General features: G+C 32.2%; 3 protein-coding genes and 2 pseudogenes across 4 annotated transcripts; 1 reads left to right on the forward strand and 4 right to left on the reverse strand.

Annotated features, from left to right (window-relative positions):
- The first annotated feature begins 268 nt into the window (after positions 1–268).
- Positions 269–5,074, forward strand: LOC110618298. Of its 2 annotated transcripts, none has more exons than XM_021761457.2 (8): positions 269–613; positions 1,450–1,753; positions 2,147–2,218; positions 3,320–3,387; positions 3,754–3,910; positions 4,307–4,384; positions 4,467–4,556; positions 4,667–5,074. In XM_021761457.2, exons 2-8 carry the CDS (start codon positions 1,478–1,480, stop codon positions 4,805–4,807), a joined length of 882 nt encoding a protein of 293 aa, XP_021617149.1. In that variant the 5' UTR covers positions 269–613; positions 1,450–1,477; the 3' UTR covers positions 4,808–5,074. The 2 variants fall into 2 exon arrangements, with proteins under 2 accessions (XP_021617149.1, XP_043813308.1); XM_043957373.1 differs by having other exon boundaries at positions 269–419.
- Positions 5,075–8,013: 2,939 nt separating this feature from the next.
- LOC110616727 lies at positions 8,014–9,339 on the reverse strand (annotated as a pseudogene).
- Positions 8,014–10,361, reverse strand: LOC110617916 (annotated as a pseudogene).
- A 1,293-nt stretch (positions 10,362–11,654) lies between these two features.
- On the reverse strand, positions 11,655–12,654 carry LOC110617085 (gibberellin-regulated protein 6). Its single transcript, XM_021759691.1, has 4 exons — positions 12,324–12,654; positions 12,185–12,220; positions 12,066–12,099; positions 11,655–11,988 (listed from the first exon to the last, which is right to left on the reverse strand). The coding sequence occupies exons 1-4, from the start codon at positions 12,390–12,392 to the stop codon at positions 11,807–11,809; spliced, it is 321 nt and encodes a 106-aa protein (XP_021615383.1). The 5' UTR covers positions 12,393–12,654; the 3' UTR covers positions 11,655–11,806.
- Positions 12,655–17,300: 4,646 nt separating this feature from the next.
- Positions 17,301–18,012, reverse strand: LOC110617127 (mini zinc finger protein 1). The gene is made up of 2 exons (XM_043957374.1): positions 17,900–18,012; positions 17,301–17,864 (listed from the first exon to the last, which is right to left on the reverse strand). Exon 2 carries the CDS (start codon positions 17,807–17,809, stop codon positions 17,516–17,518), a length of 294 nt encoding a protein of 97 aa, XP_043813309.1. The 5' UTR covers positions 17,810–17,864; positions 17,900–18,012; the 3' UTR covers positions 17,301–17,515.
- Between the last annotated feature and the right edge of the window lie 7,966 nt (positions 18,013–25,978).

A 25,978-nucleotide genomic window follows, 5' to 3' on the forward strand; every position in this document is an offset into this window, starting at 1 on the left:
ATAGTTATCTATCAATTATCAATTACTTTTTATTTTTTTAATTTACTAAATAGTAAATACTTGATTTAAGTCTGGAGATATTTATCAGCTTAAACCAAACAAGTTAATAACCGATAGATTTGTTCGACTCAAACCCATAAGTCCTTCAATTTGGCTGATTATCTCTTACGTGGCATGACGCTATTGCACTGCCTATTGAAGTTTTTCTCCTTCCTAATAAATGACAGGCGCAGTGACGTCCATCACCATAAAACAGAAAATTTAGAAAACAAAAAAAAAAAAAAAAAGAAAGGCCATCCGAGTTTGAGACGTTCTCCTTGACATTTACTTACTACCTAGCTTTGATTCAACGTTACCAAACTCAAAGCCTAGAGCCAAAGCCAAAGCCAAAGCCACAGCTAGCTTCGGCTATACCGAACGTCAGTTTCCTCTCTCCTTCTGTTTTCGCCTCCATCAGAATATATTATAATCATCAATTTATTTTTATCAACCGATACCAAACAAAAGTTGAGAAGAAAACGAGACTCAGAAGCGTGTTTTATTTTCTTGTTTCTTTTTCTTAGGAAAGCTCGTTACCCACATCCCATTTTCTTTTCTTGTTTCGGATTTCCAGGTACCTTTTGAATTGCTTCTTGTTTATTTATGAAGATTTTTTTTTTGGATTTTCGTTTGAGTATGATATTTTATTTTTAGGGTTTTGTATCGATGATTGAATTGAATTGCAATGGGAATGATATCTCTTAGCCTTTTGTTTTTGGTTAGATTGTGAAGTTTTTTTTTGTGAGTTTTTTGCTTGGTTGCTGATTAAACTTAGGGAAAATGTATCGATGGACTAAAGGTATTTTCTTTATTCTCTGTATATAAAAAAAATACCAGATAAATAGAAGTATATGGAACTAATTGATTGAGTATAGCTATCAAGATTTTGGTTTTCAATTTTATATGGTTTTTTTCCTAGCATTTCTTTAGCTTCCAAACAGGCAGATAAAACGTGTTGACTTCTAGAGATTTGCATATTTTTTGGGTTGTCTGCCCTTCTTATAGCGGGTTATCCAGTTAGGTTTATTTTCTTATGATGAAGCTAATGGGCTTTATATTTCATGATTAGATAAATGTAGGGAACATATATTCATGTGCTTTACGTTTGGTTGCTCCGTAAATTAAGGACAAGAGAGTGAAATTATGGACAAAAGAATGAAGCAGATAGCAGAAACTTCAAATGTCTATTATTTGATTTAGTTGCAATATGGAATTTCTGAGACAACGAGAAGATTTTCTAATGAAGATTATCAGCAATAAATACAATTATGACATCTTAATCTAATCTGTTATACCCTGGATTGGAGTTCTTAAAGCTTACGGCTTGGCAGCTTGCATGTGTTACTGCATTTCAATTAAACGTCCTTGCTTGATGTTTGACATTGGATAAACTATCTTATTCTGATGCAGTGTGTCAGGGGTTTCCAATCAAATACCAATGAGTGATCACCTTGTTTTGTGTGCTGATCGTCTCATAACACCCGAGAGTTTGCAGTCAATGGAGGGAGATAAGGAGCCAGTAGATTCTGGGGAGTGTTCATCATCTCATACTGCTGATGAGCAAACTTGTTTTATTGATGTTGAGCGAGTTGGGGAACATGATGTATCTGAGGAAGAAAAACCACTTATCCAAACAATGGAATGTCGCATTTGCCAGGAGGAGGATAGCATTAACAATTTGGAGTCTCCATGTGCTTGTAGTGGTAGCTTGAAGGTATTAATATTTGCTGTATACTTCTTTTCTATAAATGAAAATTGGGAATATCTAGGGTCTCTTCATATCCATCTTGCCTCTTCTTCTCCTTTTAGTGCGTCATTTGTCTCACTGTGTCAATGTTATAGATATAGTAATTTGTTTTCAAATTTAGTTAATGCGTGCAAGCATGGAGAAACATGTTTTCAGATTTGAATTAGTTTTTTATTTTGGCTATGTTTTAAAAAATATTATGGCCATGAAACATTATCACCACTTGTTGGTAAAAGTTTGATATGTTTTATCCTCCTTTATACAATTAGGAAACTTTTAATATTTTATTTTATATGCTTAAAGGTTTCCTCTTTAATCTTATGGATTTAACACCAAGGCTGACAAGCTTTACTTTCCCAGTTTGCCCACAGGAAATGTGTTCAGCGATGGTGTAATGAAAAAGGAGATATAACTTGTGAGATATGTCATCAGGTAACTAATCTTGTATATGATATCTGCAATTTATGTTATAGACACATTTGTTGAGCAAGATATTATTTCATGTCCATGTTAAGGTTTTTGTTAATGGAAATGAGGAAATGTGTGGAAATAAGAAGTTTGTCTAGCTCCACTTTAGATTCTCTTGCTTATTAAGATGCCAGTTAAATTGTAGAACATAAAAATTGCTCTATAAGCTGTTGCATTATTTTGACAGCTTTTGGTGTTTACCTTGCCAAGTTAGATGTTAAAAAGTTATATAGAAAATAGCGAGCTTAAGGAGTGATTTGGACATTTTTGTGCAATTTTCCAAAATGTTTTGGAATTGGTACCTGCCTGTTGGTTATGGATAGATTTAGAGAATTTAGATTACTGAAGTGGCCAGATCACTTCAGAAATTTCTTTTATTTCATGGAGTAATTTACTTTTTAGTTTTCATGATCTCAATTAGGTTCTTTTAATTATTATTGATTGGCATGATGACAATTGTGCCCTTGCTTTGAAAATGGTCAAGGTTGTACAAGGTGCTAGAGCTTTAATAATTGTCTTAACTTTGAAGCAAAAAAATTGGCAGTAGCATTGTACTTACATTGGTGCCTATCCATATTCACCTATGCTATCTGATGGGAACTGTGTAATTTTATCCCTCTGTGGAAAAAAAGAATGTATCACATGCATGGTGTGTGTAGACACATGCTTCATGTTGGTGAATCTGTAAATGAATTCAACCTCAAAGTCGTGTCTTTGTCAAAGAGAAAATGAGCTTAGTGCTGTTCATGATATTTATTGGATTTGAATTGATGGTGAATATTCACATGGAATGTCCATTTTTAAAGTTTTCAAAGTTACTTTAGAATTGAATTCTAATTGCATTGTCATATTTTTTTGTGCATGTGTTTGAATTTTACCAAGTGTGGTTCACAATAATGATATTTCGATTCACCACATTCACAATTACCGATATGATGAAAATGTATTAAGCCATTAAATTTACACCAAGTGTGGTTTGATAGATACTTATTCCAAATATGAAGCACTTTTGATATGGATGATGGCTGAATGCATGTACTGATTGCTAAAATTTCTCATTAACAGCCTTACCAACCTGGTTATACTGCTCCGCCACCTCCCCCTCCAGTAGAAGATACTGCAATTGATATCAGGCAAGTTCAAATTTACTTATGTTTGGTTCCCAAATTAATGGCGTTATCAGATTATCATTTATATTTGACTTTGAAATTCAGTAATGTCTACACATGATTATTATTTTACATGCAACATGACCCTTCAACTTTTTCTAGTTTTATGCGTTGGATAACTTTTTATGTTTGTTAGTCCATGGACGTTAAGCATGTTCACAATTTTTTGTAGTTCAATTAATGGGAGAAACTTTCATTACTTATTGCTGTCAGCAAATCATTTTTTTTTTTTCAAATTAATTTTGAGAGTGCTGCAATTTGCAGGCTGTATATTGTTCTATTGTTAAACTGATAAGTATCATATTTTCATTTCTTAATCTTTTTCCACAGTGAGGGTTGGACCATTGCGGGCACTCCTTTGGATTTGCATGATCCTCGAATTTTAGCTATGGCAGCAGCAGAACGTCATTTTTTAGAGGCTGAATATGATGATTATGCTGATTCCAGTGCTAGTGGAGCAGCATTTTGCCGCTCTGCAGCTCTAATTGTAAGCCATGATTCTCTTCAATTTTAGCATCGGTTGTATTACAGTATATAGGAACATGAGTATCTCTGTGTCTCCTATTATTAATCATGAAAATACTATACTGTGGATTTATGTGATGTTATACGGCTATTTCTTTCTTCATTTTTCCTTTTCTCTTTGTATCATCTTGATATTCTTAAGCTGGCATTGAATTGGGCTGCCGTTATTATACACCAGATTGGGATGGGTTTGGTTCCTTCCAATATGCTTTCTGTGGAAATTTACTGTTGTCATATTTCTGTGCCACACTGGATAATGAGTTGCACTGTCATCTATGAATCATTTAAATATATATTAAAATGTACGTTTTAAATTGTACCGATACTGGTTCTAATCATGTGTTTCTCTTTTTGGCAGTTAATGGCTCTTTTACTCTTGAGGCATGCTATGTCCCTCACTGGAGATGGCGATGAAGATGCTTCTGCATTTTTTTCTGTGAGTTTTTATTTTTAAATCAGAAAACTATTTATAGGTGACATTACTTTTGGTGCTAATCAAAATTGTTTATTCTTGACAGCTTTTCCTGATAAGGGCTGCTGGTTTTCTTCTCCCATGTTACATCATGGCTTGGGCCATCAGTATATTGCAGCGACGAAGACAGACACAGGTTTGCCTTGTCTATTTTTTCCGCTCCCAGTTTTGCTAAATTTTGGTCTTCACATGCTTCTGTTATTCTCCAACTATATTTATCCCACTCTTTATTCTTTACTTAATCAGGAAGCGGCAGCACTTGCAGCTACTGAGGTTGCATTCATGCTACAGGCAGGGCAACGACGGAGCTTGCAAGTCACAATAGCACCTGGACCTGGAGCAACTCCTCACCAAGCTGCAACTCCACAACAAGAGCCACTTCAATGATGAAGTGGCTACGGTTGCTGTGGAAACGCGAGTGATTGTCTTTGCTTATGTGGGCTGCATCTAATTGGATTATTTCAAAACCCTCGCACACTTTATTTAGTCCTTTGACATGTGTATGTACATAAATCTTTTATGTGCAGCCTGGTTTTGGGCTGCTTGATATACTTATTTGTGGCAGAGCTGCTACATGCAGTGCATATGAAAACAAATGCAAGATATTCTGAGAGTTTTGATGATATTCATGCACCCATAAGAAGTATTTCTTTATGCCCACGATCCTCATTCTTAGCTAAAGCCAGATAGAAGGCTAGGGCATATATATCTGTTCGATAAAAAATGGCCATTAATGTTGCTAATGATTGATGAGATCAAAACTTCTTTTTAGGAAGAAAACACTATTTTAAATACTGTTAAAAAAAGCAGTTTGTTAGGTTATTCTTATGATTAAAATTTGCTTAAACCAATGAAAATCATGTGTGCTCTTTCAGAACAAATGGGAAGCGCCTCATCCAATCACCAATCTTATTGTCTTCTCATGCGATTTTTCTAATGTATGTTGATAAATAGTTGAACTAGTATTAAACGGATTTGGGTAATCCACTTCATTGACCATGATTTAAAATTTGAAACCATATTTCAAGGAATTTATATTTGATTTTCAATATGAATCTGTCTTCAACATAGAAGGTAAATTTATAAATGTGAATGAAAAATAATTCACGATGATATTAAAAAATTACAATCTTTTGTTTTGTAATAAAAGAAATAAGGGTTCAAATACTATATATTTTTTTGGTAAAGGAAGAGAGAATCTCAAGAAAGAAAATAATAGTGCAAATTTTTAAATATAAGTCCACAAAATAGTAGAACACTACATCACTACACGTAAATATTTTATAGAGTTTATTCAGTCTCATGGAACAAAAATCTTCATGAAATTTTATGGATTCAACTAGTATAAGTTTCAAACAAATGCATGGATCAAATATCTACGAGCCAAAAAGTAAAAAATGCGAGCTAAATTTTAGTAATAGATTTTTGAAAAAGAACAGTAAAGATGGAAAAAAAAAAAAAAGGGAATATGCTATGAAGAAGGAAGAGTTTGGAAGGCATATAAGAATAAGAACGTTCAAATGGGACAGTGAAGGGTGGTTTATGAAAGCAACAACAGCTCATTCATTTTCTTTTCTTTATACTTGGTTTCTTTAACTTTAATAATGGGTTGCTAAAAGGAGAGAGCTGTGTCCTGTTATGTCCTACGCTTTGAGCATGACCACTCAGTCCATTTCTTCCCTTTCTAACATTTCTCATTTTCTTTTTTTTTTTTTCTTTTTCTTCTCCTTGTTAAATTCATCATAGATATGAACTTTCAAAACAAAAACATTCCTGTGAAATACAACTTGGCTGTTAATTCAAGTTGTGAGAGGTTTGCTTTATGGATAAACGAGTAATATGAAGAAAAAGTTAGATACCACTCCCCAGAATGGCAAACATATATGGAGAAGCTTAATGGGTTGTTCTTTGTTTTGAAGTTTGAATTGAGAAGCTCAGGGTTGGGCAATCCAAAGATAGATAGATAAAAGAAAAGCATAAAGGAAACCCAATTACCACAAGGGACCAACACTTGTTGCTTATTTTTGTTGCATGGAGAGAAGAGCTTGGAATTCTAAAGTTGGTTATAAGCATAAAGCAACTTGGTGTTTTTATTTTTTTTCTGGAGAGCTATTCCCTCTCCCTTCGCCCCCAACATCTCTGCTTTTAATATGGCTTTCTTGCTTTGTACTGTAGTATTCTATAAACATGTGGCAGATGAGGTGGCCCATAGCTTTCTTTTTGGCAAGCTAAGCCCCATCAAGAATCCAACTTGTAAGTACATGTCAGCTTGGTCGGATGATGTGGCAAGTCGGCTAAAGAATTCAATAGCCTGGAATCTGGTCTTGGTTTGGTAAAAAAGAGCAAGGCAAATGATAGGGAAATGTGGGGAAACTAAAATGAAAAGATACTTATCTTCCCAAGGATATTGTTCCAACTATAACTTTTTGTTCAAACCTGTCAGAGTCTTCTAAAACAGCCTTATATATATTTGCTATTGTATTTGCTTCAATCACAGGCTTATGATTGAACTGAATCTATAAGCTTCCCTACCTGTTCTGGTCCCTCCTTATGCTTTATGTTTTTTTAGCCATAGAAAGATACAACCAGAGCCTTATTCTGCAGATATAAGCCTCTCAGACTTCAGTCTAAAACACACTGCTCATTCTCTCATCATTGCTGCAAATAAGGGATATTGCCATTGTCTCCTTTGTTTTAATTTGAAGAATATTTGCAAACATGGGCTTTTTGGTTCATAGAGGGATTCTTCTTCTTCTTTTTATTGGGTACTTAGCTCTTCAACCGCAGAAGGTTTCTAGCCTCTCAAGCTTAGATCTTGCTCTGAGATGGAAACAAGGGCTATTACCATTTGCTCGAAATTCGCGCATGTTGAGGTCTGTTGCTCTGAGGGATTTCCAAACATTGGCAAGTTCTGCACCTGCACCTTCAATGGTGTTTGATCCCAACCAGTCAAATAAAAGAACTGTCCGAAAAGGATCAGATCCTATCCACAACAGATGTTGACAGGTTGAGGCCGTTGAGCAAAGTGGACAAGGAACAGGAGTTTTTCCAGCAATGGAGGTGTTGGCTAGAGGCTATAACTGATGCAAGAGAGAAATATGCGGTCGTAGGGAATCCTTTTGCCTTCTTGGCTGTTTCTCCATTTGAGTTTGTTGGAATTTTTAATATTTTTATTTGTTTTAGTTCAAAGATTTTTTGTTATCTTTGATTTTTTAGTTGAGCAGAAGAATTGCAGCTAAAGACACTCCATGAGCCAGCATCTTCTCTCTATATTGTATAGACTTGAATCCTTAACTGCAGCTGAATGCATTGAAGATGAGGATGCTGGCTCTCCCACACGACGAAATATAGTGCTTCCCTAATTTTCTCTATATGAAAAAAAAATCATGTAATTTTCATGTGACCTTAGTTATTGTATTTTTCAATGATATACTTGCATGAAACTTTTATTGCTATTCAAATGTCCATTTCTGTGCACCGTATCATCTTATTTTGTGCTGATAACCTCAAGTGAAGTCTTCCCCAATCCCCACAATGTGTCTAGTGACTCGAGTCTAGTAATGGAAGAGGAGGGAAGAAGTTCAACGAGCTCTGCAACAGAATCCTACAAAGAGGATTATCATGTAATAATTAAAAAAAAAAAAAGAGCGAGTCTACAAATGTACCAACAATATCAACAGTAAAAAAGGACTATAGACAACAAATGCCCTTACAGATCTTCTTAAAAAACTATGCTTCTGTCTTGTCCAAAACTAGTAGCCCAGCCAAAAAACAGAACAGAAAAAAATCTTGTCTGTGCACGTAAGACCAAGAAATGAATTTGTCCCTTGGCTGTTAAGTCATTTCAATTAATAAATCTCAGATCTGAGATATCAGTTTTTCCTGTTAAGTATCAACTGCACTGAAGATGTCTAACGCGACACTGCTTCCAAATCATATGTACTCACAGGCTAAGTAGGATGCTATTCAAACTGTTGTGCAATATCCTTTAATCTTTCCCAAATCATTGTTTTGCTTGATGCTCTAAACAAAGATTGGTAGGTATCCTTTCTTAACAGCATCAGACGCATGCACAAATATGCCGAATTCTGAGTAGTCTAAGACAGCTGTAAGGCGTAGCTCAATGTCGTTGCTTAGTATCACAGGTACACAATGGCTCACGGCAGCATCAAAGAGACAATTTGAGGAAGGGATATCACCAGCACTATTGACTATTGAGGCAGAACTTGGATGGCACCATTCCTTGGCTTGCCTCATTGATTCCATTCCTTGAACCATCCAAGTGCAAAGAGGACCATCTTTCTTAATACATTTCTTGGTGAATGACCCCCCCATGAAAGAAGGAAAGAATAAAAATAAAAATGGAGGGAAGCAAAAATAAAAATTTATGTTGCTATGCAAAGCTAAATCAACAGAAACTGATATTTATGTGGTATCATATAATAATTAACAATTTTGTTATTCAATTCTGATTTTATGATTCAAAACTTATGAACAATGACATTGACTCTTGATTTCTCATTCATACTTGACAGTCATCTCATCTTGTGAGACAAAATCATGCCTTCAAACCATAAAATCTAAATGGAATAGTTTTACCGCCACTGCTATCAAGCATTGGGTTTTGAAATGGTCCACAGAATGCTGCATAAATTGCCGAATTACCAAACTGTTATAAAACCATTATGCTTTTTGTAAAGTACAAGCAAGTGTCTATTGTGGCCCAATTGAAGGAAGGATCTATCAAGAGAATATTCAGAATCATATTCAGTTAATGGGAATGGGATGATCACAAAATTTGGATCTGGAATGTTCTTCTACATGACCAATTATTCAAATGTTTTGTCACAGATAATTATGTTAAGATGATAACCAGACACTAGGGCAAAAAAAATCAGATCATTTCTCATCACCAGCATCTAGAAAGCCTAAATCATGTTGGAAAAATATATTGTAACAATTTAAGCATTGATGTACTCTCTTGATAAACCTAGACTTCTGATTATAAATTCCAGTTTTCAGGCATATCACAGGTCCATATTACGAATCGAGGGTCGATTTTAGACTATTACCAAATAAAATGAAGAGCATTTTTAACAGTTTGTAATATAAGGGAAGGAGGAGGAGAAACTTACATCCTTCCTACATATTGCTCCTTTGAAAAACACCAATATGGGTCATCAAAATGAGACAATTAACCACTTATCATGGTCCTCACAACATGATTGTAAGAAGCAATTATCTCCTTCCCAAGATTTGCAATTTCAACCAGGTATCTTCTGAGATCTGCAAGAACAAGCATGGGAGAAGCAAGCATCAATCACGCTTTTTGGGTGGTGGGCCACAAGCAAATGATCCCTTCCGCAAATTGCTTCCACTCGTCCTGACTCATTAGAAACGGCACCAATATATCCTGCAACATCTTTTTCACACTAACTTTTCATTTTCATGAAGCTTAGAATGTTGATTGCAACTCAAAGATGAGAAAAATGGCACAAAACTATATCTGCTTCACTGCTTGACAAGAATTCTACACTCTTAACTGCACCGCAAAGTCTGGCCACCTTGGGTGTGCCTGATGCCTGACGCTAAAAGATCAAACGTCAGCTGTAACTCCATAATATGCTGTAGGTTCAACATGCCTGGTTATAGTGGGTAAAGTAATTAACATAGCTGCGCAATAGCCCAAGGTGAAATTGGGGAGGGAATCATACATATATACTCTTAAAAGAGATTGATGAGCCAGTTTTTCTTTCTGTGCTTTCCAAAAGCAGCCATTTCTGAAATTGGAAAATTCAGTCTTCCACTTCCCATTGACAATCTAGTATCAATTTGTGATGGCATGGATGAGAAGAAGTGAAGCTTGAGTTCCAAATAAACTGATGTAAATTTCACAAGAATTAACTTGAAACAGTTGCGGGTAGAAGAGAAATATTTCCATGTTAGGGGAAACCGAGGAAATGATTGGAAAAATAAAAAGAACACATAAATGGGAATCAAGAAAATTAAACCTTGAGGGAAGTCTGCTTTTCTCAGATATTGATGGAAGTAAAGAAAAAAAAAATCTTCAATTATAAAATTAGCAGAACTACAGGAGCAAAGAGGTACTATACAATGTATTCAAACAATTGAAGTTGCTTTCAAAACAAAATAAGAGGAACAGTAAAAGATTCCTTGTATATGCCAAGCAAAACGTATCCCAGCTTATGCCTCAATACAGATGATAATCACTTGGAAAACAAGGTATTAATTCCTACGCATAAACCAGAACAACATTGTTTCCACAGACACAACCAACCCCAAATAAAGGAAAAACCCCGAATTCTGACTTAAACCCTAGAAATTAAATCAAAGATTCATCTACAACATATTCTGCAACAAATATCAACCACCAGAAATTTCCAGCACTCAACTCTTCCTAAAAGAAGATGAATGAGAAAATTTTCCTTCTGCTTCCGAAATTATTCAGTGCTTATATTTTCTGAACTCGTTACTCATAATTCTGTTTCTGTTACAGAAACTAAACTTATCTTCTTCATTGAGCTACCCAAGTAAGTGGTCGATAAAAGAACACCCAAAAATCGTAAATTTGAGCTGAAACAAGTACGTTTTTATTTTCATGGTCAATTATTGAACATCCATAACAAATCAAAATCAGAGTGAGAGACGGATACAAAATCAAACTTTGATCATCTGGGTATGATCACATAATTTGATAATCTGGTTTGATGAGCACTTGCAAGAAATAGTACCCGACTCAACTCAAGGCTCCATGGCCCGCAGGCATCTTTGCCAGACTCTGCAGCACTCGGCGGGAGGAACGTCTAGAAAATACTTCTCTCTTGTAAATTTTAAATTAATTTCAAATTTTATATAAATACAAATTCTTAATTTTATTTATCTTTTAGCTTTTATTTTATTAAACTCTATTATAATTCAGAAGAAAATATTATTAAAAAATAACTAAAAAACATATATTATTTTCTATATTCCAATCAGTTATATGGTACAAGCTCAATATATATACTTTGTTAATTAAATATTAAATGAGGTTATAATCACCTATTTAATTTTACATCTGAAAGTCAAAAAGCCTTGGGCTTAAAGATGATCAAGTTTAGGATAAGGCAGGAGATCCATGAAGCCTTTTTTTTTTTGACATGAATTTAATTTTCAAATAACCAACAATACATGTGAGAAAAAAAGACATATACAAACCCCACTAATCCAATGATTAGATAAAATGGTGCAAGCAATTTTTATTAATTAAATAAAAGATAGAGCATATAATTGGGCAGCACTAGGCTTCTCATATGGGGAAACCCAAAGGAGCCATAAAATAAAATATGGAAAGGAGCAGAGAAAACAGAGAGAAGAAGTGATGATCTAAGGGCATTTGGGACCTCCACGCTTGGTCTTCCAGTTGTTGTAGCAGGGGCACACATTTTTGTTTCCATAGTAGCCTGGAGGAACGCACAAGCACTTCGAACAACATTTTTGGCAGAAGAACATGCAGGGTTTGTGGTACTGCGTCTTGCTGCATCTCCTCGTGCATTGCGATGGGCATTCTGCAAATTCCTTTTAATTATTTGTTCTCTTTTTTCTATTATGCCATGATAATTTTGAAATTAAAATATTCACTTACGGTAGCTCTTCAGACTTCCTGGTCCATAATTCCCCTGAAGTTTTAGAAAAATTTTAATCGTCTTACTTTTACCTGATAACCTATAAATATATTAAAAGAAAAAAATTGAAAAAGCTTACGCTGTCAAGGTGGTACTGAGCATCCTTCGCCATAACCTACACGAATTTTCCACAAAATTTTGTGTTCAATAGGAATGCTTGGAGTGGAGCAATAAAGCTTATTACAGACTCTGCACATAAGGTAAACGATAAACTTTACCTGGGTTGCGACCATGGAAATGCCGAGGATTGCCATAAGCAAGACACAAACAAGCTTCGCCATTTCCATTACTACCAGGCAAAGCTGCTGCAGCCCTTCTCTTTGGACTGAGAACTGGGAAAGAGACAAAAAGAGAGGGCTTTTTGAGTGAACTTTGCCCTGGAAATGTACTGGTGGTCTCTGCTTGCTTGCTGGTGCCAAGTGCTGAGGCAGTGTATGCTATAAATAGATCTCAGCTGCCCAATACTTTGGGCTCTACCTAATCTGTTGTTTCTACTATCACTTTAATCAAAGCCCTGAATCGACTCGTGCTGAAGATCATATTTTCTAAACTGCCCTCCATGTGATTTTGCATTTGGGATCTTTTATTTACATCACCTTCTTTTAATTCAGACAACTAATTAATTATTGTTATTTTCAATTTAAATAATTATATGTATAACACTGTAAAGTCTATGATCTGGATCTCATTAAAGGATATTATATTTGATTATCCATTGCACACACTGAGAAATGTTTGGTCGAAGCAAATTCGCAAACTGTCGGGTCCCTTTCTTTCGACCTTCTTGATTATGTCCACGTATTTCTCCTATGTGCTTTCTCACAACTGGTAACATTCACATGCCCATGTGATTGCACTTTTCGGAAAACTGAAAATGAACAGACGACTCTCCTCAACCGCCCAAAAATTACACAATAACATAATTTATTGCATCTTCGTCTCTTAGCTTACTGTATCCACTGTTCTCTAAAAGGGCAAGTTGGTGGTACCAAAACTTTCTAACCCACAAATAAAAATGACAAACAAAAGAAGAAACAAACACAACTTTTTCACATTCTTGATTCTGTTTTTCAGATTCTCTTACAGAACGTAGTAAATTACTATTTCCTTTTTAACTCTGGAACAACCACCACTAATAAATGTGTAAGAACCAGTCATGGAAGATGGAGGCAAAGGCAGTTAAGTGTGTAGGGTACCTCAAGAAAAAGAGACGAGGCAAAGTTGGATTGCATTAATTTATGATGTAAACCAATAATAATAGAAGCAAAAGTGAAGCTATAGCGTACTCCTATTTTCTCTACACTGCTCAAAAACCCATAAACCCTTCGATGCATCTAGCAGCTATATCAAACTGCATTGATATAGCAGGTGCATGACATGGCAAGATCATAGATGAGAAGATACTAATTGATGTGTAGTGGAGTATGAAATTTAGGGAGGGTAGGAGAATCTTGGGAGCTCATAATTGAATGGATCCATGTGCAGCCATATGGGGCCAAGCAACAAGGCACATGCATTACCCAATATAAAATGCACTAAAAACGACAACAGCTTGCCTCCTTTCGCTGTATTCCATCCCATCATGTCCATACTTTGTTTTGCATAGCTCATCTCCCATATGGTATCTGGGTAGTTAATGGCCACTCTTTGTCTCCACACTACCTCTATACCTTGCATAACACTACAAATTCATCAATATGATTACTGTACCTTAACTGGTTTGGTTTCAAAATTAGCTTCTAACTAAAACTAGTTTATTTTGTCATTGTAAGGAAAAAAATATATATTGCGATGATATCGCTGAGCATAATAAAGATACATATAACTTTCGCACTCACTTAAGCTAAAATCAAAAGAGATCTCATTAACTTTACCCTTATATTTTGTTGTACAATTCATCTGTTTTAAATGAATGCTTCGTTGCCCAAATCTAATATATTATTTTTTAACCATTTGATATAAATATACATGATTGGTGTGGAAGAGGCTAAGACTCTTTTATGAATGAAGTTGGGCTGTGAATTAATGTTGTTAGCTATTTTACAGTATTCTGCGGCGTGAATACTGTTTATGGAGTGTGTATATATATTTTTTCTTTAGGATGAATGAGATGTTTTTCCTTTGCAAGGGTCACTTGTGAGATGTGATTTCGAACAATACTTAATATTTGTGGTGTTACTTTAGAGTCTTGAACCAAGTTTTATGAGAATATGTATAGGCTCAATGATGATATCATTAATTCCTCAAATCTTGTGGTGAAGTAGAAATCATGCCAAGCTATTACATAAGTCATTTTGTGGTACCATCTCTTTTTCTGTGTTCAAGACTTCAAGTAGTCCCTGTGAATGGCTTAGAGGAGAGGCGAATCAACGTCATGTAGAGCAAATCAAATAGTCAGTCTGTTCAAGTCTTCAAGAAGCCATACACATTAATTATTTGAACAATACAGATTGTAAAAACTCAATCATACTCTTTGATTGGAAGGGTGTTGTGAATAGAAAATGAGTGTATGACATGGGCCTTATGACTTTTGCATAATGGCCCTAATCGAACCTTCAAATTTTGTCAACCTCTCTAGCTTTCCATCTTTGTTATCATAAAGCAGATTAATATTAGCATTTAGCAGCCCAACCATGGAAAATTTTGTGGCTGAGGGATCAACAGTAGGTGGCCTTGGCTAACCCATTTTTCCTTTGAAGAACAGCTTAAAATATGTTTATTTTTCCAATATAATCCACCTAAGGGACATTGGTGTTAAATTTATGGTGTTCTACTTATTGGAAGGTCCCTACAAGGCGTCAATAGGATCAGGTTGGTCACCAGCACCAATGTAAAAAAGCAAACATGCCCTCTTGGGATATAAATCAATGAACCATCCCGTTTGATTAATTCTAGTGAGAACATAAGTATTGTATGGACAAAGATAGGATGGTTGATACATAAACAAAACTTGATTAATTATAGAGAGAGTGGACGAGCATGGCACCTTATTACAACCTGCTGAGTGCAAAGGAAGTAAATTTATGTACCATGAAATTCCAAAGAAAGAATATGAATAAGAACAAGGGAAAATATGAGTAGAGAAATATTTTTACATCCTTTTGAAGTATGCTCCAGCCATGAGAACTGCAAATCTTATTGATATTCTCACAACTGAGTTCTTGCTACTTGGAAATGAAATCCTTTTTTGAAAGAACATACTACTTGATTTCATTCATCCAACTTCCTATTTTAATCTTTTTTTATGCTTATAACAGAAAAATAATTATCTTTTCAATTAACATATTTTACTTAAATGTTTTCCAATAAATATCTCCTTACAACTCTCCGTATATAATTCATTTTGCAACAAAAAAATTTAAATGAATTTTAACAAAATCATGCATTGTTTTATTTTGTTAAAAATAAAATTTTATAAGCTGAATTTTCATTTTAAACAAGAAATTTGATAAAAAAAAATTAAATTGAATTTAAATTCTTATCAAATCTTTAATTCCAGGAGTAAAATGAAATGAGTTAGAGAATTAAGATAAGTGATTTCCAATTGCTAGCAATTGTACAGTGGAGAACGTTTGTATTCATAAGAAGAAAGAGGAGTATTCCATAAAAGATTAAATCCTAGTTAGCATATAAATAGTTGAGCTTGTAAATGTGTAATCATTCCATCCTATCATGGTTGTCGATGTGTCAATCTTTCTTATCATGCGATGCCCTTGTTTGTAATCATTCTATGGTTGGCGTATCTCATTGGTGCAACATGCCTATCGTCAAACCACTTTCAATGAGTAGATACCACTCGATTGAAATGTACACACTAGCTAAATTTGTTTCTCTAAGCCAAGAAAGATCAAATTAAAGGATTCTCTATACTATTTTTATTCTAAGAAGTTCACCATTTAAACAAACTTCTCTTTCCCTTGGCTAGCTTCCCTTGGCTAGGCTTCCCTCTCGGTGAGTTGTTAATGGGAAGACCTGTTGCCCGGCAAGTTTTCCCTAACTATTATCAATAAAACCTCCATTGATTATGAAAAAAGAAAATTTTCTTTCCCTTTTTTTCTAATTATTTTTATCAATAATTGATCACATAAGTAATTAGTCATAAAATGCAATAAAGAACTCAAAAAGCTATCTGTAAAAGAGTGTCTTCCTCATTTGCACTCAATGTGATAAAAAAAAAAAATTTAAACCAATGGTGATTCATTCTTGTAGACAAAGCAATATTAAACAATTGAAGAAACATTTCCAGAAAAGATATAAAGCACTGTTTCCACTTCCAACTCATTTATGTTATTTTATTTTGTTATCATGTTCATGTTTGTTTTCTTCTAGTGAGCTCCACCACCAAGAAGAGAGGAGGGTCACTTCCTCAAGATTATAAATTCTGTTGTCTAAGCTTTATTCTCTCTTAAGTTTATTATTGAAGAGATTTAGATTATAGTGATAACATGATAGGATATGTGGGCCTTTGAAGATTATTATATTCTAGATAATACATGATTGCAGCAAGGATATATAATTGGATAAACCATCTTTATGGGGAAATATTCTTGGCTGTTTTCACCAACAAATCATGGCATGGAAAGAATGAAAATGCATTCTTGATATTTGGCTAAAAAAAGAGGGAAAATGTGACTTCATATGCTTTATTTACAGTGAATTAGGTTAAGTTACTGATGGAAACTCCCTTCTTTGCCTAACTGCTGCAAATACTTAGCTACCAATTAAGGGATTGAGAAGCAAGGAAAAGCATACAATTTTACTAATCACTAAGGAGTTATCCTAATTGTTGATTAATGGGATGAAACAACTGAAGATTTATGTTAATGAAAGTGATTATTGTTCCTATATATACATATATAGGTACCCAACTGGCAGTACTGTATATGATTGACAGAAAAATTAGAGATTAGCTCATACTTCTGATGCAAAGGAGGAATTAGAGTTGAAGGAAACAATTAGAGGAAATAAACTCCTACCTATTTTTTATTAATTTGAATTTTGATTATGCTTAGACTCGGAGATTCAAATAGCTAACTGTACATTTTCAATGGAATATACCCATTATTTCGCTACTTAATTTCTTCCATATGCATAAGCTTGAAGCTGATTTTTTGCTCCTAATGCAGAATTACTGAAATTTGCAATCAATTTATCAATAATTTCAATAAACAAGAGTAATTAGATGAAAGAATAGAAAAAGAAAAAGAACCCCATTTTTGTTGAAGGATTTGCATTACTTGAAGTTTGAGATATAATACAATCTTGAACAAATTTTGAAAGCAATCACACTGCTTGAAGATTAATTTGTGTATCCCATTTTCACACAACAATCAGTCAAATTCATATCATATCATATATATATATATATATATATATATAAATTTCTTCACTCTACATGTGTGTTATAAATCTATCTTCGACTAGAATTAGGAGGAGAATACTCACAAACTACCTCAGTTTCCACTTCCCTTCTGTGGAAATTCCTGTGGCAGCTGCAAGCAGCACACATGAGGGCAGCAGTAGTGCCTTCTTCTCCACTTGCCATGAATTCCCTGCAACCATCCACAGTGTATCCTCCCATATTCGCTGCATGATTCTTTTGGCACTCTCCATATCTCACATTTCTAACCACTGAGGATGAAGTAGTAGAAGCTCTTCCAGATCCATTATCTCTTCTGAGTACCACTTGGCGTTTCTTCATCATTTCAAAACCCTAGACAGTGAGCTTCTGAGAACGTATCAATGGAAATGAGTTTTCAGGAGGTTTCTGGGGATGAATTAACTTGTTCAAGCACAGGAGTAAGGAACAAGGAAAAGAGCCAGCTTTTGGGTTGATTGAGCGAGAAGGGGGGAAAAAGAAAAGCTGTATAACTTTTTTTGTGTATTGATGACTTAACCCTAACCCTAGCATGTGTATTTATAAGGTGTTAATTAGTGCTATCCCACTGGCAAGAGCCAAGAAATAGAAAAATCCCACTAGCATCTTTATTTACCATTACTTTCATGTCCTTTGGTTCAATAAAAGAGAGCAAAGATTCACCCCCATTTCATCCTGTCAGCAAATCACAAAGCAACACGTCACTAAATAGGGTGGCACTTGCATTATTTTGCCAAAAAAGTAGATGAAATAAAGTATCTTGGAATTTAAAATCACCCCATTTCCTCCTTTTTTTTTTTTTTCTTGAAATGAAACTATATAAAATTGTACGTGGAGCAATCTGAATGCATTATGGAGGTCCAAGGAGATAGTTATTGTCCTTACATGAAGCATAAAAGAAAAACCCTAGAATGATCTTTGGAAATGATATTTCAACTGCCCCTTTGATCAGGCATAGAAGCAAAAGGCCAGAAAATATAAGGGATTGGAGTGGCCCTAAACTATGAAGAGAGAAAATATTGGACAAAATAGTAATGGAGTTATAAATAAGAGTAGGTCCAAAATGGTGGTGAAAAGGCAGGTTGAGTATGGCCCTTTGGAACTGTGACAACAACTCTTGTCTAATTACCTAAGATTCTAATTATTATTGGGAGAGTGTTGTCTACCTCTTCCTATATTACAAGTGAACATCTTTTACTTTCATAATTTCAACATCGCTCAGATGTTCTTCGGCTCCCGCAGTTCAGCATTGATATGAGTCAGTTATTAATGATTTATGATAAAAATAGAATAAAGAAATTATTTATATTTTCATTTGCTAGCTATGAGATTTTAGTGTATGATGAAGGAAAATACATAGAAGATGGTAGCAAGTGCATTAATATAAAAATTGATTGAGAGGAAAATAACCTCTCAATCAAAATCAAGTGCACTATTTTTGGAGTTGGACCATATTAATTGGGAAAGTGATGAGGGACAAGGACACGTGTGGTTGTCCCTATTGGATACTTATCAAGATTAGTTATCCCAATTAATTAGTTAGCCATGATTTTTTTTTAAATCTTATTATATAAATTTAATAATTATTAAATTCTATAGTTTTACTTTATTTTTATACTTTGCCGAAAAAGAAAAAAAGAAAAAGGGTTTGTGTTGGGCGTGGTGGTTTGAATAGGAATAGTAAATTAGAATGTTGGGGACAGTCAACTGAAGGTATATTCATATAATCATCCATCATTTTCTCGTCAAATGATAGAGATGTGATCACTCAGTGAAAAATCTCTTAATCATTCTAATTTAGCTTTATTTGCATCAATTGTTTATAGTTTTCTTTATTCATTACATCTCAATTTGAAAATTAAAGGAAAAAAAAAAAAAAAAACTTACTTCCTAAGGTTCTATTTGCTTCATATAAAATATTTTTTAAGAAATTTTTTCTTTTTTATAGTTTCTAGTATTTAAGACCATGTAGAAAAATTAGTTATAAAAATATTTTTTCAATAAAAAAAATAGGTTATTTAAAAGATAACTATATTTTTTCAAAAGAATTAACTTTTTTTAAGTTTAAAAATCTTATAGAAATTATTAATTAGACTTCTTCTACATAAATTTTTATTAAAAACATTTTTTATTTTTATATTGTAATTAAAAACGTTTCTTTTTTGAAAAAGTCTTCCACGTGTAAATTATTTTTTACAAATAAAATATAATAGAAGCAAGAAAAAGAATATATTTCATTTCACAATTGTATATAACTCTCTTCTCTTCCCATTCAACCAAATAATTAATTACTTTTCTTATTTCATAATTTTTATACACTTTGATACTTTTTTATATTAATTTTTTAATTATATACTTCTTAAATACATTAATCTTTATTAAATAGTAAGAGAATATTTACTTTAAAAAATAACATTTAATAAGAGATTGTTTTGAAAATAGAATAAAATTATAATAATTAAATTATATATTATTATAATATAAAAAATAAAAATAAATAATAATTTTGAAACAACTATAAAAAATATAACAAAAATTATGAAAGAAAATGAATATTTAATTTATTTTGATAAAACCTTTTGAATATGTTTGATGTCCTTCCACTTACTTGATATAGCTGTGCATAGCTTTTGTTGGTGACATTTCCATTACCATGGGAATCAAATTTGACCAATCCTTAATTGCCATATGGTGCAAAACGTTTTTTTTTTTTTTTAAAAAAAAATTATTACATAAAATAAAAGTATTCTCCAATTGCAGAAGTACTTGGTGGAGCAATCAATAGATTCATATATTGTTCATCAACCAAATTCATATTCAAATTTTCATATCTTCGTCATCCCACTAGAAAAATGCTATTACTTCATGCATAAGGATGAATGCATTATCCTAATAATCCATGATCTACCCTATAATTTAAGGCAGGCCAAGAAGTGTACTTGGGAAGAAGATATTATATGGAGAGTTGAAAAAATGTGGATGATTTGGGAGAGGATTATGATGAGATCCTTTGCCCCTCACCAACCCTACCCATGTTTGTGAATTTTGTATCTTAAGCTATGGAGGATTATATTTGCCTTCCAAAATCATGTTTGACCATTGTACAAGCAAATGCCCTAGATTTGATTGATGCTACTTATCTTATAAATATCTATTTTGATTAACTAGCTAACACTTCAATTCCTATATGCATTAATTTATAAATGACAAGTGTTAATTGTCCATTAGTGATGATTCTACTTTCTAATACTCAATAATTAGTTTTGCAATTCCATTAGTGATTCATTGAATGATATGAACTGCAGACTAGAGATATCTCTAATCTCTCTTCCCAAAATTTTAATATTTTTTTAGTATTTATGGTAGTATAAAATTTTATAAAAATTAATAATTATTCGTGGAACACATGCCCAAATCATTAGTAAGAGTTAAGCAGCTCCTCCAACCCTCATAATTAAGTACCAAACTTTCTGTCAATAATGTGGAGGGCTCACCATTAGGACTTGCCCATACTTTTCTATCTTTATTTGTTTTTTTATCCAAAAATGTCATCTAGCTAGGTCTCCACCCATGCAACTACTGCACATTGAATTGCCCAACTATGAGAGTGATGAAGCCACCAATATTGTTAACTTTCTTTTTATCCCAAGAAGACATGGACGAATTAGAAAAAAGAAAAAAAAAAATGGAAATATGGACAGAAAGCATCTGTCCTTTGATAAATTGGGGGTTGCATAAGCCCAAATTTCCATCAATCAATCACAAATAAATGTCCTCACCACAAGACAAGTTTAGTTCTTTTGATGGGCTCAGATTTTGGGCTGTGGACCCTCTTTTAGATTTCCCCTCAACTTTGAGAGGACCATACACCCACCCCCACTAATCATTATCTTTTTACTTTTGTTTTATATATTTCTTGTGGGCCCTTCTATTTATTCATTCTTTTATTTTCTGTTGGCTCATGGGCCCTCTTCAACTGAGACTAAACCCATGAAAAATTGGACCATATTCTCCACAGCATGAACTCAATGGCATCTATGGAGTGCCAGTGCATACAAAATCTGCATGAAAAATACATGAATGATGAAACCCAGTAATTCACATGAGGTGGGACAATGAAAAAATTTGGGTCCTTGGGATTGAAATATAGAACCCTTAAAGCCATGTGGGTTCTTCATGTCGAATCCAATCTGGCAGGAAATAGGTTCACTTGACACTTAACCCATATCCTCTCTGCAACAGTACTCTTCCTTTGCTTTTCTTGCAAATGATTTTGCATGTCCAATAGCCCATGCATGCATTTAAATTGCAAAACCCACTATCATTGGTCATTTATTTTTTATTAAAATATATATATATTATATTCCAAGAACAAATGGGATATATAAATAACCTGGTTTTTGGTATGGCCCAATGTTCTGGTGTTTGGAGCTGTAGGTTGGCCCAGGCATGTGGGCATAGTCCAAGTGAAATACAGCACATGCATGCATGTGTAATTCCTACCCACGATACAAGACAGCTAATGATACAAAGTTGGACACCTGCTTTGGTTTTTCTTCCCAAACTCTGTGTCTCCACCTTGTCCCTTGCTCTTTTTCTTTTTCTTTTTCCATTTTTATTTAACTTCCTTTATATTTTTTTTACTAAATGCATATTGTATTGCATTTTAATAAGGCCCAACGAACTAAAGCAAAGTTATATTTAAAGTAAAGCAAAACAAACAGATGGCCAAAATTAACTAACTAGCCCACAATTGATGAAAGGAAGTTTAGCACTGATGCTATCGATAAAATCGAATCCATTGATAACTCCACCAACCATAATTAGAATATCGATGAAGAAGCCACAACCAACTCTCAATGTATGCATTTCGATATGAGAAAACTATTTTCGGACAAACTTCGTGCATATAAAAGAAATTAGAATAAATAAAAAAGAAATGCAATGGATAAATAAAAGCAAATAAAAATTTAAATCAATCATAATATTTGAGGTTAAAAAATCACCACATCAATACCGAGCAAATTATTGTCACATACAAAAAAAATTACTATCGACAGCCATGAAAAAATCGGCCCATGACAATTGTATTAAAAATTTCTTATAACTATTAATTATATTAAAAATTTAAATTCAATACTGTGAGATTGTTGAAATTTCTATTTAGAAAAATTAAACAATTAATGAGGATTTATATTAAAAATAAAATAAAAAATGAATTATAATAATTAAATTATATGTTAATTACTCTTTTCGTCTTATCATTTTTATTTATATATATATTTTTAAAATTATTGTTTATTTTTTAAACTACAAAATGAAAAAAATACAATATTTTAATATAATTAATAGTTATAAGAAATTTATTATAAAAATATTGATTAATTTGTGCTGTCCCTCCGTCGACCCGAAGCCTCGTCATCAGCGATCTCATCCTCACCCTGATTGTCCCATTCTCGCCACGATGCCACCTTACCTTTCCTCTCTGTCCATCTCTCACATTAGCTCTCCACATTGATGATTTGCTGGAGTTTCAATTTATTATGCTCGTTACAGCCTCGATCTCTAGACGCCGACTTGGCTCTTCTTGCAACTTTTGCAGTTATATGTTGCCATCTTCCACTTTTATAGTTCTGATTCTGCAATACGAAACTAGGCTCCCATAATTTCCGGACAAAATTATGAATTAGTTTGTGTTGTATAGAAAAAATTAATTAGTTAACCTTTTAATTTTTAATAATATATTAAAAAATTTATATAATTTTAAAAAGTGTACTACAAAATTTTTATTATTAACTTGAATATTTTAACTATTACTTTTAAAACTAAAAGATTAAAGAAAAAAATTTCTTCAAAAATTATCTTTCTGATATACATGAACAAAGTCAGAATTTTTCCAAACATACAAACATCATCAAATCCCCTTGCAGGTTGTAAAGAAGTTGAATCAAGGAACAAATTAAGATTTTGAACCTCAAATCTTCAAACTTTCAATGGCCCAACCATTACACATAAATCTCAAATTACAAATTTCAAATCTCAAAAACTCATATCTTAAATCACAAATCTCAAAAAAAAAAATCATAGCTTAAATTACAAATCTTGAAAAATTTTCTCCACTTGTAATGACTAAAGACGAGATTGTGAGAAGCAGTACAAACAGCGAAGAGACTAGACCGGCGGCAAAGACAAACATACAAATGGATGATTAGATTAGACTAAATAACCTGTGACGGATTTAGAAATTTAAATTATGAGTTTAATTTTATTTTTTCAAGTAAAATTTTTAATTTTATTTATTTTATATTTTTTTAATAATATAAATATTAAAGATAAAATTTTCAAGTTGAGAATTAGATAAAATTTTACAAAGTTAAATGAATTTTTCTGTTTAAACTTTTTTTAGTTTGAATAGTTTAACCTATTACCTACATAAATACTATTTAATTTTATCTATATATATTTATAATTTATTTTTAAAAAAAATTAATCTAATTCATAACTTATTAAGCTTATTTTTTTAAAAAAAATTTTTCTATATCTAAATAATTTATAAAAATATTAAATAATTTAATCATTATTCGTCGTACTCTTTTTTTTTAAATTCAAAATTTATAAAAAAATTCAAAATTTATTTTTCATAAATTTAAATAATTGAAATTATATTTTAATATATAATTTCAATTGCATAAATAAAATAAATAAAAATAACTATTATTAATAAAAAAAAAAGCATTAGTATATTTGAAGTTGAAGTATAAAAGATTAAAAATAAATTTTTTAGATTAAAATAGAATAGAGTAGTTTATTGCTATAAAAATAATATTTAACGTTATAATTTTATTTATAAAAGAATAACTATTACGTTTTTAAATTTTTAAAAAATTATTAATTTGTCTTTATATTAAAATTACATGAATAGAAATATCTCTATATTTTATTAAATTAAATTATTTAATAATTTATTTAAAAAATTATTAATGAATTTATTTACACTTTAATAAAAAAAATTAAATAGTACAAATATTTAAATTTATAAGTATTAAATAATATATATTTAAAATTATATAAATTAAAATATAAATATTTAATATAGCTTAATGATATAATTTTTAAATACGAATGAATTAATAAATTTTTAAAAATTTATAAACTTAATAATAAATTTTCTCCTATTTATTTAAAATTAACAGAAAATTATCTAAATTATCTAAACACATCTTTATGTAATTTAAACAAGCAAGCAGATGGAGGGGGCAATACTAGTGTAAGAGATGACCGGACCACCAACCTGGAATGCAACAAGCAAAGCCTATGGAAAGACAAGTGAGGTTAGGTTTACATAGGGCAACAAAAAGAGTTGGGCACCCTTTTTTTCCGTCTACAATGAACATGAACTAAAGAAGAAAAAAACGGCAGTCAAGGCTTATTTGAGATGGTGTAATAGGAGGTGAGGCTGCGACTAAGCCGGGAGCCTACGACCGATTTTTGTTACCGTTGAATCAGTTGAATTTTCTTTTGAATTGAATCAAATAAATGAAAAATTAAAGTTTTAATATTTATAAAAATTAAACTGAATCGATTTTAAATGAAAATCAAAATGAATCGAATTAATTTAATTAAATTTAATTTAATTAATTGAGTTTTTTAATAAATTTTTTATTTTTTTACATTCTAAAATTTAATTAAAATATTTTAATTAACATTATGAAAAATAATATATTATTATTATTAATTAGTTTAATTTTTTTAATTTTTCTAATCATCATATTGAAGTGATTGAAATTTTTAAAATTAAAAATTAAATCAAACTGAAATAAATAAAAAAATAACTGAATTTTTAAATTAATTCAATTCTATTGATTTTTTTAATTTGAACCGAATACTATTTGGTCCTATATATAACTAGTTAATTTTTTTATATTATAAAAATTAAATAATAATTTTTCTTAATTTTTTTTAATTTGTAATTTATAATCTTTGTTAGAACTTCAATTTGATTAATTTTAATTTTGATTTTGATCAATTTAAAAATGAAATTAATTTTATAGAATTAATTGATTTTGTTGGGAAAGAAAATTGAGGTTGTCGATTTCAATTTTCACAGATTTGAAATTTAAGTGAGGCAAATAAGTAATACTGATACATGTGACTCAGTAGAATCGTTTAGCCTCAAAGAAGTCAAAAGTGAAATTAAATGTCCGAAACTACATCACTTATGGCTGCTTGAATATTATGTTTTAAATAAATAAAAAATCACGAGAAGGCAAACTCCCTCATTTATATATAAAAAAAAAAAAAATCAAACCCAATCAATTTTATACAATTTTTTTTTCTTTAATATTGGCATTTTCCTCAAACATGGAAAGCTGAATGCTGGACACAACTAATCTTAAAATGAAAATTTCAAATTAAAATAGGTTGAAAAGAGATTTCAATTGCAGCCTAAACAGTTTTCCATTAAAGAAGGGTGTCCCTATGAAGTGTCCTAAACTT

This window comes from Manihot esculenta, chromosome 6 (genome assembly GCF_001659605.2).
Source record: "Manihot esculenta cultivar AM560-2 chromosome 6, M.esculenta_v8, whole genome shotgun sequence".
Classification (NCBI taxonomy): Eukaryota; Viridiplantae; Streptophyta; class Magnoliopsida; order Malpighiales; family Euphorbiaceae; genus Manihot; species Manihot esculenta.